The sequence below is a fragment of the Populus alba genome, chromosome 6 (assembly GCF_005239225.2).
Source record: "Populus alba chromosome 6, ASM523922v2, whole genome shotgun sequence".
NCBI lineage: Eukaryota > Viridiplantae > Streptophyta > Magnoliopsida > Malpighiales > Salicaceae > Populus > Populus alba.
In genome coordinates, this window is record NC_133289.1 from 3,965,373 (window position 1) to 3,978,837 (window position 13,465).

The 13,465-nt window shown below is 36.2% G+C and overlaps 3 protein-coding genes across 3 annotated transcripts; 1 reads left to right on the plus strand and 2 right to left on the minus strand.

Moving 5' to 3' along the window:
• The first annotated feature begins 272 nt into the window (after positions 1 to 272).
• LOC118053189 (leucine-rich repeat receptor-like tyrosine-protein kinase PXC3) lies at positions 273 to 4,011 on the plus strand. The gene is made up of 2 exons (XM_035064365.2): positions 273 to 3,355; positions 3,442 to 4,011. Exons 1-2 carry the CDS (start codon positions 1,024 to 1,026, stop codon positions 3,765 to 3,767), a joined length of 2,658 nt encoding a protein of 885 aa, XP_034920256.1. The 5' UTR covers positions 273 to 1,023; the 3' UTR covers positions 3,768 to 4,011.
• A 1,434-nt stretch (positions 4,012 to 5,445) lies between these two features.
• LOC118053190 (accelerated cell death 11) lies at positions 5,446 to 8,496 on the minus strand. The gene is made up of 4 exons (XM_035064366.2): positions 8,157 to 8,496; positions 7,898 to 8,070; positions 6,044 to 6,189; positions 5,446 to 5,806 (listed from the first exon to the last, which is right to left on the minus strand). Exons 1-4 carry the CDS (start codon positions 8,346 to 8,348, stop codon positions 5,700 to 5,702), a joined length of 618 nt encoding a protein of 205 aa, XP_034920257.1. The 5' UTR covers positions 8,349 to 8,496; the 3' UTR covers positions 5,446 to 5,699.
• A 1,492-nt stretch (positions 8,497 to 9,988) lies between these two features.
• Positions 9,989 to 12,837, minus strand: LOC118053192 (uncharacterized). Its single transcript, XM_035064367.2, has 3 exons — positions 12,680 to 12,837; positions 10,386 to 10,486; positions 9,989 to 10,312 (listed from the first exon to the last, which is right to left on the minus strand). The coding sequence occupies exons 2-3, from the start codon at positions 10,477 to 10,479 to the stop codon at positions 10,167 to 10,169; spliced, it is 240 nt and encodes a 79-aa protein (XP_034920258.1). The 5' UTR covers positions 10,480 to 10,486; positions 12,680 to 12,837; the 3' UTR covers positions 9,989 to 10,166.
• Positions 12,838 to 13,465: the final 628 nt, after the last annotated feature.

The window sequence follows — 13,465 nt, forward strand, 5'->3', positions numbered from 1 at the left end:
ACAAATAACGTGTAAGAGAGATCTAGATCTTAAGTTTATGGAAATTTATCCTTTGCCACCATACCCAAATCCATAATAAATTTATGAAAGCTACCTTTTTCCCACCATGCATTGCCCCATAAATGAAGGAACAAATCTATTTGGCTAATTACTGTATCAAGATTAGTATTAAAATTAGTCAATATTAATTAATTAAAATGAACGTGGGGCTACTCTACTCTACTCTTGAATGCATCAACATAAGTATCAAAACCCACAACACAACGACAGTTGCAGTCTCACACAGTAGAGAACCGAGAGAGAGAGAGATTTTATGCAGCTTTCTTTCACTCATCACTGCTCACTGTCATTTCTCGTGAAAAAGCCTTACGTGAGTGAAGAGAACAATTCCTCCTCTCTTTTTCTGATTCGGACCCTTAAAGCTCTCTCTCTCTTCTGTGTCTAAAACCCACCTGTACTAAAAATTAAATACAAAACAAGAAACATAGTACTGTGTACTTTCTTTTCTTGCTTCCCTCAACTTCACACTTTCCTTTCACTTACATAGGCCTTGAACCATTTTCTTCTTGTTTGTTCATTGATGTATATTGATAAATATGAGAACATTTACAGCCCATGCTCCATAATGCATCAATCCTTTGTCGTCCTTCTTTGGTCTGTTCTCTCTTGTTCTTTCCTCTTCCTTTGATGTGGGTCTTTTTGTTTCCAAATCACATTTCTTTGATCGCTTCAGACTGTGCATTGCTTTGATTCCAATGAAATCTCAAATGGGGTTTTCTTGAATTGGTAAATAGTCATTTGGGGTTTGCATTTCTTGGTCGTTGCTTGATGAAACACCTCTCTAAGTCCCCATCGAAGTGTTCTTGCTGTAAAGTTTGAGTCTTTGATCAAAAGATCAAAACTTTATTGTTGAAGATAAGTGGGGTTTTAGGACATGATAATGTTCTTGAGTTGGGGCGTGAAGAAATTTTGAGTTCTTGCACTGAACAAGTGTTAACCCAGGAATAAAAGACCAACTCAATAATGGCATTTTCATGCTTGGTGTGTCTTTTTCTTGGGTTTTTATCAAAGTCTTTGTTAGTGACTGCTCAGTTGGATGATCAAGCTATACTGTTAGCCATTAACAGAGAGCTTGGAGTCCCTGGGTGGGGTGCCAACAACACAAATTACTGCAAGTGGGCTGGCATTAGCTGTGGCTTGAATCATTCAATGGTTGAAGGGCTTGACCTTTCAAGGCTTGGCCTTCGAGGTAACGTGACTCTAATCTCTGAGCTCAAAGCACTGAAGCAGCTTGATCTTTCTAGCAATAGTTTTCATGGTGAAATTCCTTCAGCTATTGGGAACTTGTCGCAGCTTGAATTTCTTGATTTGTCTTTGAATAAGTTTGGAGGTGTGATTCCTATGGAGTTGGGTAGTCTTAAAAACCTCAAGTCATTGAACCTTTCTAATAACATGCTTGTAGGACAGATACCTGATGAGTTTCAAGGTCTAGAAAAGCTGGAGGATTTTCAAATTTCTAGTAATAAGCTGAATGGTTCTATTCCATCTTGGGTGGGTAATTTGACAAACTTGAGGGTTTTTACTGCCTATGAGAATGACTTAGGTGGTGTAATTCCTGATAATCTAGGTTCAGTTTCTGAGTTAAAGGTGTTGAACCTTCATTCCAACATGCTTGAAGGGCCAATACCAAAGAGCATTTTTTCTATGGGGAAGTTGGAAGTCTTGATTCTTACGCTGAATCGGTTGCAAGGTGAGCTTCCTGAATCAGTTGGCAACTGCAGAGGCCTCTCCAATATCCGAATTGGAAACAATGATCTTGTAGGAGTCATCCCTAAGGCTATTGGGAATGTTAGCAGCCTCACATATTTTGAAGTGGCCAATAATCATATGTCTGGTGAGATTGTGTCTGAGTTTGCTCAATGCTCTAATCTAATCCTCTTAAATCTGGCCTCAAATGGATTTACTGGAGTTATTCCTCCTGAGCTTGGACAGCTTGTAAATCTTCAGGAATTGATTCTTTCGGGTAATAGTTTGTTTGGAGATATCCCGATATCAATTATTGGGTGCAAGAGCCTTAACAAGCTTGACCTTAGTAATAATAGATTCAATGGCACTGTTCCTAATGATATTTGCAACATGTCAAGATTGCAGTACTTGCTTCTGGGCCAGAATTCAATCATAGGTGAGATACCTCACGAGATTGGAAACTGCTTGAAACTTCTTGAATTGCAAATGGGTAGCAACTACTTGACTGGAAATATCCCTCCGGAGATTGGTCACATCAAGAATTTACAGATAGCCTTGAATTTGAGCTTCAATCATCTCCACGGACCTCTGCCCCCTGAATTAGGGAAACTCGACAAGCTGGTTTCATTGGATGTCTCCAACAATCGACTTTCTGGCACTATCCCTCCTTCATTCAAGGGAATGTTAAGTTTGATAGAGATTAATTTCTCCAACAATCTGCTCAGTGGCCCTGTACCCATCTTTGTACCATTTCAAAAGAGTCCAAATTCGAGCTTTTTTGGGAACAAAGGACTCTGTGGAGAGCCGTTGAGCTTGTCATGTGGAAATTCTTATCCTCGGGAGAATTACCACCATAAGGTCTCTTACAGGATTATACTAGCTGTTATCGGCTCTGGTTTGGCGGTATTTGTCTCTGTAACTATAGTTGTTCTACTGTTTATGATGAGGGAGAGACAGGAAAAGGCAGCCAAGACTGCAGGGATTGCTGATGAAAAAACTAATGACCAACCAGCAATTATAGCTGGCAATGTCTTTGTTGAAAATCTCAAGCAAGCAATAGATCTTGATGCTGTTGTGAAAGCAACTTTGAAAGATTCAAATAAGCTCAGCATCGGGACTTTCAGCACAGTATACAAGGCAGTTATGCCTTCTGGGATGGTATTGATGGCGAGGAGACTAAAATCCATGGACAGAACCATAATTCACCACCAGAACAAGATGATAAGGGAACTTGAAAGACTGAGCAAGCTCTGTCATGATAATCTAGTGCGACCCGTTGGATTTGTAATTTATGAAGACGTCGTTCTTTTGCTGCATCATTATTTACCCAATGGGACACTAGCTCAACTTCTTCATGAATCAAGCAAGAAGTCCGAGTACGAACCTGATTGGCCTATGAGGCTATCCATTGCCATAGGGGTGGCAGAAGGATTGGCTTTTCTTCATCACGTGGCCACAATCCACCTTGATATTTCTTCTTTTAATGTTCTTCTAGATGCCGACTTCCAGCCCTTGGTTGGGGAGGTGGAGATATCGAAGCTCTTGGATCCATCCAGAGGCACAGCAAGCATCAGTGCAGTTGCAGGGTCATTTGGTTACATTCCCCCGGGTATGCATATTTAAACCGTATCATTCTAGACTTGGTAGCTGCTTCTTTGTTTCTCACTGTCATTCCACTTTTCCTTTGCTATGCAGAGTATGCATACACAATGCAAGTTACAGCTCCAGGAAATGTTTATAGCTATGGGGTAGTACTGCTCGAAATCCTAACAACTCGGCTACCAGTCGACGAGGACTTTGGTGAAGGGTTAGATTTGGTGAAGTGGGTTCATGGTGCTCCTGCAAGGGGAGAGACTCCTGAGCAGATACTTGATGCAAGACTTAGCACCGTTTCCTTCGGGTGGAGGAGAGAGATGCTGGCAGCTCTTAAGGTAGCATTACTCTGCACTGACAGCACACCGGCCAAGCGGCCAAAAATGAAGAAGGTAGTTGAAATGCTTCAAGAAATAAAGCAAAGCTGATGGAGCTGCCTGTGAAGCTATTTGATTCTGCACGGCCTATATTTATTAAGACTATGGTTAGTGGGCTGTGTACACTACATGAGAAGCTTGTTTCTGAATACATGATTCGTTTCTGATATGCCTACCTGGAGGAGTAAGACTCACTTTGTATATTTCATTTCGACCTTGGATTCTGTCCATTTGCTTTGTACCAAATTCAGTTCCAGCAATGGCAACTTGTAAAGTACTATTTGAGTCGGGGGGGGGGGGGGGAAGAAAGCAGTTGAAGGGTGGATGGACGGAAGCGGGTGCTTCATTAACAAGATCACTCTTGGGTTTTTGTTGCATGTTAAGCCTAAATTTTCTATCATGAAGTTCTGGCCTTGAAATGTTGGAAATATATGTGAACAGTCAAGTATAATTTTTCTTATGAAATTCCAGATTAGAGTTCAAAGTTTTCAAATATGTTAAGATTATATGCACACTACTTCAAGTTCTTGCTCTCCACAGCTAATTTCGCCCAGTCTATCGGTGCATATCTCTCAACAACCCCCCGCGAAACCCTTCATGTCAGAATGGAGAATTTTTAGATTTCTTTTTTTCAATTTTAAGGGGAGGATGTTAGGACTACCTGTCTTCCTTCTTGAAAATGTTCATGCTCTTATTATGATTAATCGGCTGACAGTTTTACATGGAGGCTTCTTTTTCACAAGAAGATGAATCCAATCTGAACACTCTTACAAATGACAAATATTCATCCAGAAGTAATACAATGGCTTCAAGAAAGTATCCCAGAAAGCAGACACAAATAGGAAAGAAAGTAAAAACATACAGAAAACAGGGCAGAAACATGCAGCCTCAAGACAATATCTGGAAGGAACCAAGTGTAATGCAACCAGAAGAGCACTCACAGCAGAAACAGAAAACATAGACCAACAATGCCAGGGTAAATTCTGACTGGCTAGTGAACTGAACAGTAGAATAGGTATTTCATGCTTCTTAACAAATAAATAAATGAAGCTCTAACATTCGCAAACATGCAATTTTCGAAGGCTTTTTAAGACCTACCACATCTTGTGGCACGAAAGATTTTCACAAATCCCAAATGTATAAAATCTGAAGAGACTCCAAGCACCCAATCCCACCTTCCGGCAAACGCTTCTGCTAAGTACATAGCCATAACAATGGTAGGCAGATCATGTACCTCGCGTATCTTTAGCCACCTCATCCAATCCATAATAACCCAGAATCAGAGTCTGAAAAATTTGTATATTGAAAATAGATTTGATCAGTCTTTCCATTTTCGTATTCCCCAATAAATTTAGATATCTCGAATGCATCTTCTGTGGCGGCACCTCCAATTAAAAACCCACCATTTTTATTGCTCGCAAATGCTTAAATTTTGAAAAAAATAATTCGCAATGCCTGTTTCAAAACTTGGCCCCTCTAGAATATCTTGAAAGACAAGTGTTCTTGCACGATCCAATCTCTGGGAGTTTAGGAAGAGCTTGAAAAAAGAAATGAGGGTCAAGAAACGTCAAGTGCCTGGTAGTTTTGGAAATCTGCAGGTTGTTAGAGCTTATGATTGAGCATTCAATTCGAGCAGATGATAATGCAAGATCGTGCATTAAATCATGCATTTTAAACTGCATGGAAAGCATTTTGTCCTCAACATCTTGAAAAAAAAAAAAAAAAAATAAAAAAAATTGCACCCCAAAGTTCTATTTAATTTGTAATCTTCCGGAAAAATTGAACGATAGATATAGCTACAGAGTAATAACAACTAGGCTCCAGATATAGCTGTTTGACACCCACATACCATTGCATGAGCAATTCAATAAAACATTAGTTTATGCCACTCGCAAGAATATTAACGTTCTTTTTTTCTTTTTTTACCAGAGGAAAATAAAAAGAACAATCACAATAAATAGGATTTCAGTGGAATTACACTGTTCACCAATCTATACCCAATTCTCTGGAGAGGAAGAGTTTGTCAACATACATTATGACTGGCGCAGATGCAGCAACATAACTCTGCATTTGAATTATTGCCGAGCTTTCTGCAAAAACAAATGAAGAAATCAATACGAGTGATTCTAAAACACATAAGAGTGCCTGCAGAACAGACACATTTTAGTTTGAAATAACCACGGGCATAATTATGGTGCACCAAGTCAGATAGAAAGTGGATTGGAAAACAGGTTTTAATCCTCCCAGCATAATTGCTTGCACACCTTTCAGGAACATATGAGATATTGAATTCAGAAACAAGTGTTTGAAATGGTCCAAGCACTCACCATCTTCATTTAGCTTCTTTAAAAGTTGTGCTTTAGTAGGAAGGGCGTACATCCCTGCAGCAACGGCTTTTCTAATTGCCCACCCATGATGGGGAGCAAATACCTGTGCATAAGCCTTTGAAGCAGGGCCCTTCAAAGAATTTCCCCTGACACAGGAATAACAGGAACTGTTAACCATCTTTTCAGCCATAAACAAAGACCATTAATCCAGAATCAAGGCCAGTCTGTATAAATTTACAACTATAATTTGCTTATTGTGGTCAGGAACTTGAATGTGTATTAATTAAGGTGCCACACAAGCATCACCGTCTACACACTGGATGTTTATTGAGGCATGCAGCTTATAAATCAACCAATCTATTGCTTCACACATAAAAAAGAACGGTACCAAGTCAACACTAAAACCTTTAGGAAGATGGCTTTTAACCAGTGGGGGGGATCCACTCCTTCCCGCATGAGGTACACTGACTATTCTCACCTTGGCACAATATGAGTATAATTGGAAGCAGGTACACAGCAAAGAAATGGGGGTTATACCCAGTGATCCACAAGTGATTCAGGACAGAGACATTTGGCAAAACTAGCATTAATAAATCACTAAACCTTTACACAGTAACTAAAAAAACATGTTAATTTGAACCTAGGTTCAGAAATAAGTAGACTTGATTTGAAGACATGTGACGTATATCAGTTTCATCCTTAAGGAAAACAAAATCACGAGCTGAAATGGCAAATTGAGTGTTAAGTTGAAATTATACAATTGGCCATTCCATTTCGCTATTACATATGATCTATTACAACAGCATTGGCAGGACAGATCAGCTACTATGGAACCTCCCATTATGTCGGTTAGAAAGGCACTGGAATTGTAAGGTGGCTGCAAAAAAAAAATTTCCATCTAATGCAGGGAACTGAAACAAACAGATGCCCATACATAACACCGTCCACTGTGAGCACTATCCCAGGCAAAAACACAATTTTATGAGCACATGAAACTAAAGCCCTGGACCATAACAACCTCCAGTTAAGCGAGCTCATCATCACAAATATAAAACTTAAGCCCCCTATCCCATTGTGTAGTGCCTAATCCTTTAGCCCCCAAAATCAGTTTCCCCAATTCACCATGAACAAATAAGACCAAAAAAGAGATAAGATGAAAAGATCTAAAATACAACCACCATTTGCCTCCAATTTCTCCAGTTTATATATCAATTAATCAGTGAAGCAAATGCCACAACTGTTGTCTATATTCCTCTGCAATTGAGGACCAAATATGACTTTAAACCTTCACAAGATCCTGTCAATTGGAACATCCTGCTATATTCTTTGTACAAATTTTAGCAGTTCCCACCTTGATGAAAATTCAGTTGATTTTAAGACCAAATACTTGTAATAAACTCGCATATGATTTTAGAATTAATCACTTCACACAAACTAAAGGAAAAGTAACAAAACAGGAAACTTGACATCCATATATACATTAGTAGGTTGAATTCTTGAAACTACAGCTCCGAACAGCTAAGACAAGCACATCAAAGTCAACAATTATCAAAACTTGTAGAAACAAACCAACCCAAATCGAGTATGATTATCATCAACATTGAGCACAAACCTACTGCAAGACCTCACAAGAAATCAGGCATCAAATCATATAACTTAGTAACCCCCAGTCTACCCACTAATATCCTTTAATCAAGATTTAATCATGGAACTAATCCTTTATTATGCATGAAAAAGTGAAGCAACTCACAAACACAATTTCATAAAGTACTTGAAAAATTATTAAAACCCTGTTCATGTAACAATAAATATCTTCCAAAACGAAAGGCAAAAGAGAAAGTAATAGACACATACTCTGCAACCATAATCTGCTCAAACAACACCCTGACCATATCAAGACCACGCTTTACTCTCAAAAGATTTCTTGAATGACTCCCACCTTTTCTCACAGAATTCCTTTCTATATCCTTATCTAACACACTTTGCAACGTATCAATCGATTTTGATGCCTCTGCAAGATCATGCACCTGTTTGTTTGATTTTATCACAAAAAACACGAATTTAAACAAAAAAAACATGGGTTTTTGGATATTGATAAAAATGAATGATTTACCTTGGCAACATAATCCATTTCGGCGAATTTAAAAGCGATTCCTAAGCAACCGAAGAGAGGAGAAACGAGAGAACAAGCATGAGAAAATGGTGCCACTTCAACTTCTTGGGTTTGAGATTTTATTGTTGCTTCTAGTTCTTTAAAGGCTTCTGCGATCTTCTTTAGTGGCTTTTCAGTCTGCAAATCGCCCATTTTCTTAACCCTTTTCGTCAAAAACTAGATCTCTCTCCCTCAATTCTGGATTTGTTGATGATGGTGATGAGTTGTTTGTAAATTCTGGGTAATGCGGAGTTTTTATAGAGAATGAAGATTAAATTATATCTCAGCACTTTCCAGAATAAACTTATCCCATTTTTGCACTAAAAAGAAAAGAATATTCAATTTTCATCCTTGTAGTTTACACTTCTCAATACCAGTCCTCTAAGTTCCGACGAGCCTCTGTTTTTCATCCGCATGTTTAGAACTCTCTAAGAGGGAAATCCTATGTTTAAAATCATTTAAGAATTAAATTTTAAATTAAATTTATACTATGTAAGTAAATTAGATATCAACTCTTTATTATTACAAAAATTAATATTAAAACTAATCTTTTTAAAATATCTATCTAGCTCCTTTTTCGTTAAAGATATTTGACAAAATAGGATGAAGTTAATAGGTATAATATATAAATAAAATTTATCTTTTTTAAAAATATAAATTCAATTTATTTATCAGTTGAATTTAAATCAAATACTATAATTGAATTCAATTACAGTAAAACAATTAGTTTTAAAATTGTTTTAGATAAATAAAATTGTTTTCAATATATGTCTATTTACAACATTTAGAGAAAAAAAATTATGATTATTTCTTTTCACATTTTAAGTTACTCCCACATCAAAAAAAAATTCAATTTTATCATGGTAAAAAAACTACAATAAAAAGTGTTAACATGAGACTTGTAGTTTAGAATGCATGCAAGGAGATACAAGATGCACACTTGCCATCAAACCCCCCTTCCTCTTTATGCAAGTTGGACATTGTGTGGATCATCGTACTCCACAGCCGAAAGGGAACACGAATCTCGAGCATAAATGACAAAGATTATAACTTTAATTGATGCTATTTTTGCATTTATTCTTTATTATTTTAAAATATATTTGTATGTGCGGTAAAATTATTTTTTAAAATGTTTTTTTGTTAGAAAATTTATCAAAATAGTATTTTTTTTAAAAAATTATTTTTAATATTATAATATCAAAACTATCCAAAAACATCAAAAAATAATAATTTAAAAATAAAACAATTAAATTTTTACACAGTTAGACCGTAAAGCCTATAAAGAATAAAAACATTGCTTTGACATGTGAAATTGTATTAAAAAAGATACAGGTGGAGAAGGATAAAACTTTAGTTCAGATTTTTTTCGCATAAAGCAAACCCAATCCCAGACAAAATAAGTTTCTTCTTCCTTGTAAAAGTTTCACATAATTTTATTTTTTATTGTTCTTTGTAGAGTAAGGATGGTATAAGATTTCCTTTACCACTAATTAGAATATATCTACAAGACAATGTTTGACAAAGCGGTTCACTGTAGATTGCACCACGGCTAAAACATCATTTTTTGTGTTTTTTTACCAGTGAAACGTTGCCGAACAGGCACTAAGCTAAGGCATTCAGGCCAAACTTAATAGCAACCAGAAACAACCACAAAAGAAGGTGAGGCGGGGCGGCGGAGATATTTCCCTCAAGTGCACGATCATGAATCTCAAGGCACGCACTATCTTTGATAATTGCCCCAGTCACCTTACTGGAATCACATACAAACCAAGAAAGGAATAGAAATGAAGAAATTCTCTGAATTCTGTCACTTGACTTTTATTTAGATTTAACCATGACAGCATTGCTGACCAATCCCATATCCAGAAAACAAATAAAAACAAAAGGGCACAAGGGCCATTGCCATCAAAGCTGAAAGTGGCTGTGCCCAAGTATTCGAACTGAAACTGACATCACAAGCTAAAATTGGATTCAAGAATCTTGGGACTTAACAATGAAATTCTGGCGACTGATTGGATTCATCACCACTGGTGGCCCTCCGGTACGAGGCCATGCTTGAAATTTCTTGTCAGTCTCCTCCCACCATTCCTTGTTTGAGACTGTTCTGGGTGTGGTGCCTGGATTCAACAGAAGTGACCTTAAATCATGGCAACAGAAAATAACTAAATCTTCAAGCCAGCTCAAATTTACCTCCAAATATCTTCTTGTCAGAGACAACATAGTCACAAACATATGCTATTGCAAATGATCCCACGAGAGCAGATACTATGTACTTGGTTGACATGTTCAAACTGTAAAGGAAAAAAAAAAAACATTCACATGAGAGGGAAGTATTAGAACCTAAACAGATACCTCACATTCCATTACTTCAGTTATGAGAGCCTGGGACATATTTTATGAAAAAAATTCAGCCACTAAAATTCAGGTAATTCAGAAATGTGAGTTTATAAAGAAGCATCCAGGCTGCTCCAAGAATGGAAGACTTTCTACAAAGCAGAAACTGCACAAATGAACTAGTTAAGATATTAATATCAGAGGTATTCATTCATAATGTGCTTCTATAGTGAGAATAACCATAAAAGATTGCGAAGCTAAAATTGGGGAATTAGAATAGAAGAAGAATTTGCAAGCAGAGGCAGAGCCTCATTTGAATAGAAACAGAATTTTCAAGATATATTTTTGTGAATTTTTTCATGAAGTTGAAAATTTTGCAAGTTTGTGTCCTTGATAAATTTTTACATCTTTTGTTTTTTCAGTAAAGTTTTAATATCCTTGGTAAAATGTCAACACGCATAAGCATCCCAAGAAAATGTTTGCTAGTAAACAAAGTTGGTCCCGTAGAACAAGCCTGTCCAATCCATGATTTTGTAAACAGAAGAAGCATGTAGCCATAAAAAATAAACAAAAAAACATGGGTGTGAATTGGCAATTAAGAGCTTGCTTCAAAAAAACTAGACTCATAGTTTTCAGCGCACAAAGATCTGATTAATAACACAAAATTGTAACACATGGTAGCATAAAAAATAAATGCATCTCCATATCAGATTGTGCCAAACGCAGCTCTAACTAGAAAACAAAACTACGACTAATCCCATATCACTGCAGGTAATCTTGACAATCAAAAGGATATGAGGAGCATCACTCATCCAGATGACCATCTATAAATGGGTCAAACATGTCATGGGAGTAAGACCTACATTCCTCTGTTCCCATGAATAGCTGTAGCCAACCTATCAAAGAGACTTTTTTTTGGGAAAAAATATCCAAAAGACATGTTGCAATTATGCACAAAAGAAAGTCAGATCAAACAAAGAAAGTAGCTTACCATGCCACCAAACCTATACAACAACAACAACAAAAAAACCCGAAGGAAAAAAAAAAAACCTCTCTAAAAGAAAGGATAATGTAGCAGTAATGTCAAGGAAACAAAGCCTAGGACACAGGCCACATGAGGTCCACATAAAAATATTGCAGCGGTCTGTAACAGCATCCCATGGGTTCATGTTATGCCAATGGAATAAAATAAAAATACATCATATAAAATAGCATCATCACATGAACAAAAATACCTATCATTCACATTTACCAGATTCTTAGCTATAAATTGGTCAAAACACCATGAAGAACTCCCATATGAACTAGATTGATACGCACACCGCATCTGATAAATGGAAAAGCATCCTAATACTTCAAATTGAGTGATAAAACGGTAGAAGGTTGAGTTAGGTTTTTGTTTGAACATGCAGATTATTAGGAAGGAGGGAAAAAATAGAAGGAAAAAGCACACCACACAAGACATGATAACATTAATCAATTAAAAAACTGACAGAAATGAATCAAAAAGCATTAGCTAGTTTTATAATTCCTCATTTTCAATCTAGTTTCCTGACATAAGAGTCAACCAATCCCATGTATGTCCACAACAGAAAAACACCATTATTATAAACAATCTCCTACAACACACTAAAGCTTGAACGGCATAGACTTCCTATTTCCACTGCCACAGTAATATCAGCAAAATACATTATCCTACCATTTTGCAAACTACAAACCCTCTCTTATTCCCTTGCAGCATTTACATACCAAAACATCCACCAGTCAACACGCCCAAGCCATTCATTAATCTTTTCAAAGCATAAAACAACATGAACATGAACATATTCGTACATAACAAACCTTCTATCTCCCAGTAAAACCCCACAAACCCGTATCCTTCTAAATCATTATTTTTATACATTTCTCATAAACCCAGAACCCAAATCAATAAAAAAACGACCCAAAAGAAAATTCAAGATTTCATACAGTAATCCCTCTCTGTTTTGCACCAATTAGATTCAAATTTTAGATGCGACCCACTTCGTGAAATCTATTTAAAATCAAATTCAACAAAACGAAACCCAAATGAACTAAAAATCAAACGTTAAAAGATTAACCAAAGTCTCTGATTCACTGCCTTTGGTTACCAAAAAGATTGAGGAGCTCACCGATGGTGACGAATCAGCTAAGGCGATCTGGGTCCTCCTGCGGTCTGCTTGAAGCTTCTTACAAGGCAGATACAGAGGTTGCGTTGTTTTTGTTTGTTTTTACCCCTTTCCGTGTTGGGCTGAACTTGTTTGGTCCAGATTTTCTGTTTCTTTGCTTATTGGGCTAAGACGATGCAACGGTTTTTATATCTCTAATTAAATTCATTTTCTCATCAAATAAAATAAGCACAAGACTATAAAATTTATAAAAAAAATTAATTTTTTATAAGAATGCTTGAAAGTTGATAGTTCAAGTTTGAACTTTATGAAAAAAATTTCTTAACACATGCTTATAGAATTCATAATTATTTTAAATCTCATAGTTTAAAATTAACCAATACGATGAACGTAAGAAATAATAATGCTCTTTGTTTCTACTCTTACGAGAGGATAAATTATTAGATATTTTCAATGCATTATTTTCTCACTCACATGAAAATAGAATCTGCACTTGACTTAATATTTGATCTAATTTAAGACACAGATTACCGGATCTGATTTTGAAAAAAAAAATTAAAAAACTAAAACAATTTTGTTTTAGATAAAAAAAAAAAAAAATCTTCTTAGAATTGATCGAATTTCCATTGGATTTAGTCTGGTTAATTAAATTATAAATTAACGTGTTAGACTATTTAATTTTAATTGGCTTAATATCTAAAATAATTTAAAATAATACATAACTCGGATTAAGTACAGAACAAAATAGATTTTACTGAATTTTTTTTATTGTTTTTGTTACCTTATTTT

Bases quoted from the DNA above. Each gene is read 5' to 3' on its own strand.
- LOC118053189 (XM_035064365.2), top strand. From the start codon at position 1,024: ATGGCATTTTCATGCTTGGTGTGTCTTTTTCTTGGGTTTTTATCAAAG. The intron at 3,356-3,441 runs GTATGCATATTT...TTTGCTATGCAG, and splicing joins ATTTGGTTACATTCCCCCGG to AGTATGCATACACAATGCAA.
- LOC118053190 (XM_035064366.2), bottom strand. From the start codon at position 8,348: ATGGGCGATTTGCAGACTGAAAAGCCACTAAAGAAGATCGCAGAAGCC. The intron at 8,071-8,156 runs GTAAATCATTCA...TCAAACAAACAG, and splicing joins AAATGGATTATGTTGCCAAG to GTGCATGATCTTGCAGAGGC. The intron at 6,190-7,897 runs GTATGTGTCTAT...TTCCTGTGTCAG, and splicing joins GAGCAGATTATGGTTGCAGA to GGGAAATTCTTTGAAGGGCC.
- LOC118053192 (XM_035064367.2), bottom strand. From the start codon at position 10,479: ATGTCAACCAAGTACATAGTATCTGCTCTCGTGGGATCATTTGCAATA. The intron at 10,313-10,385 runs GTAAATTTGAGC...TGTTGAATCCAG, and splicing joins TGACAAGAAGATATTTGGAG to GCACCACACCCAGAACAGTC.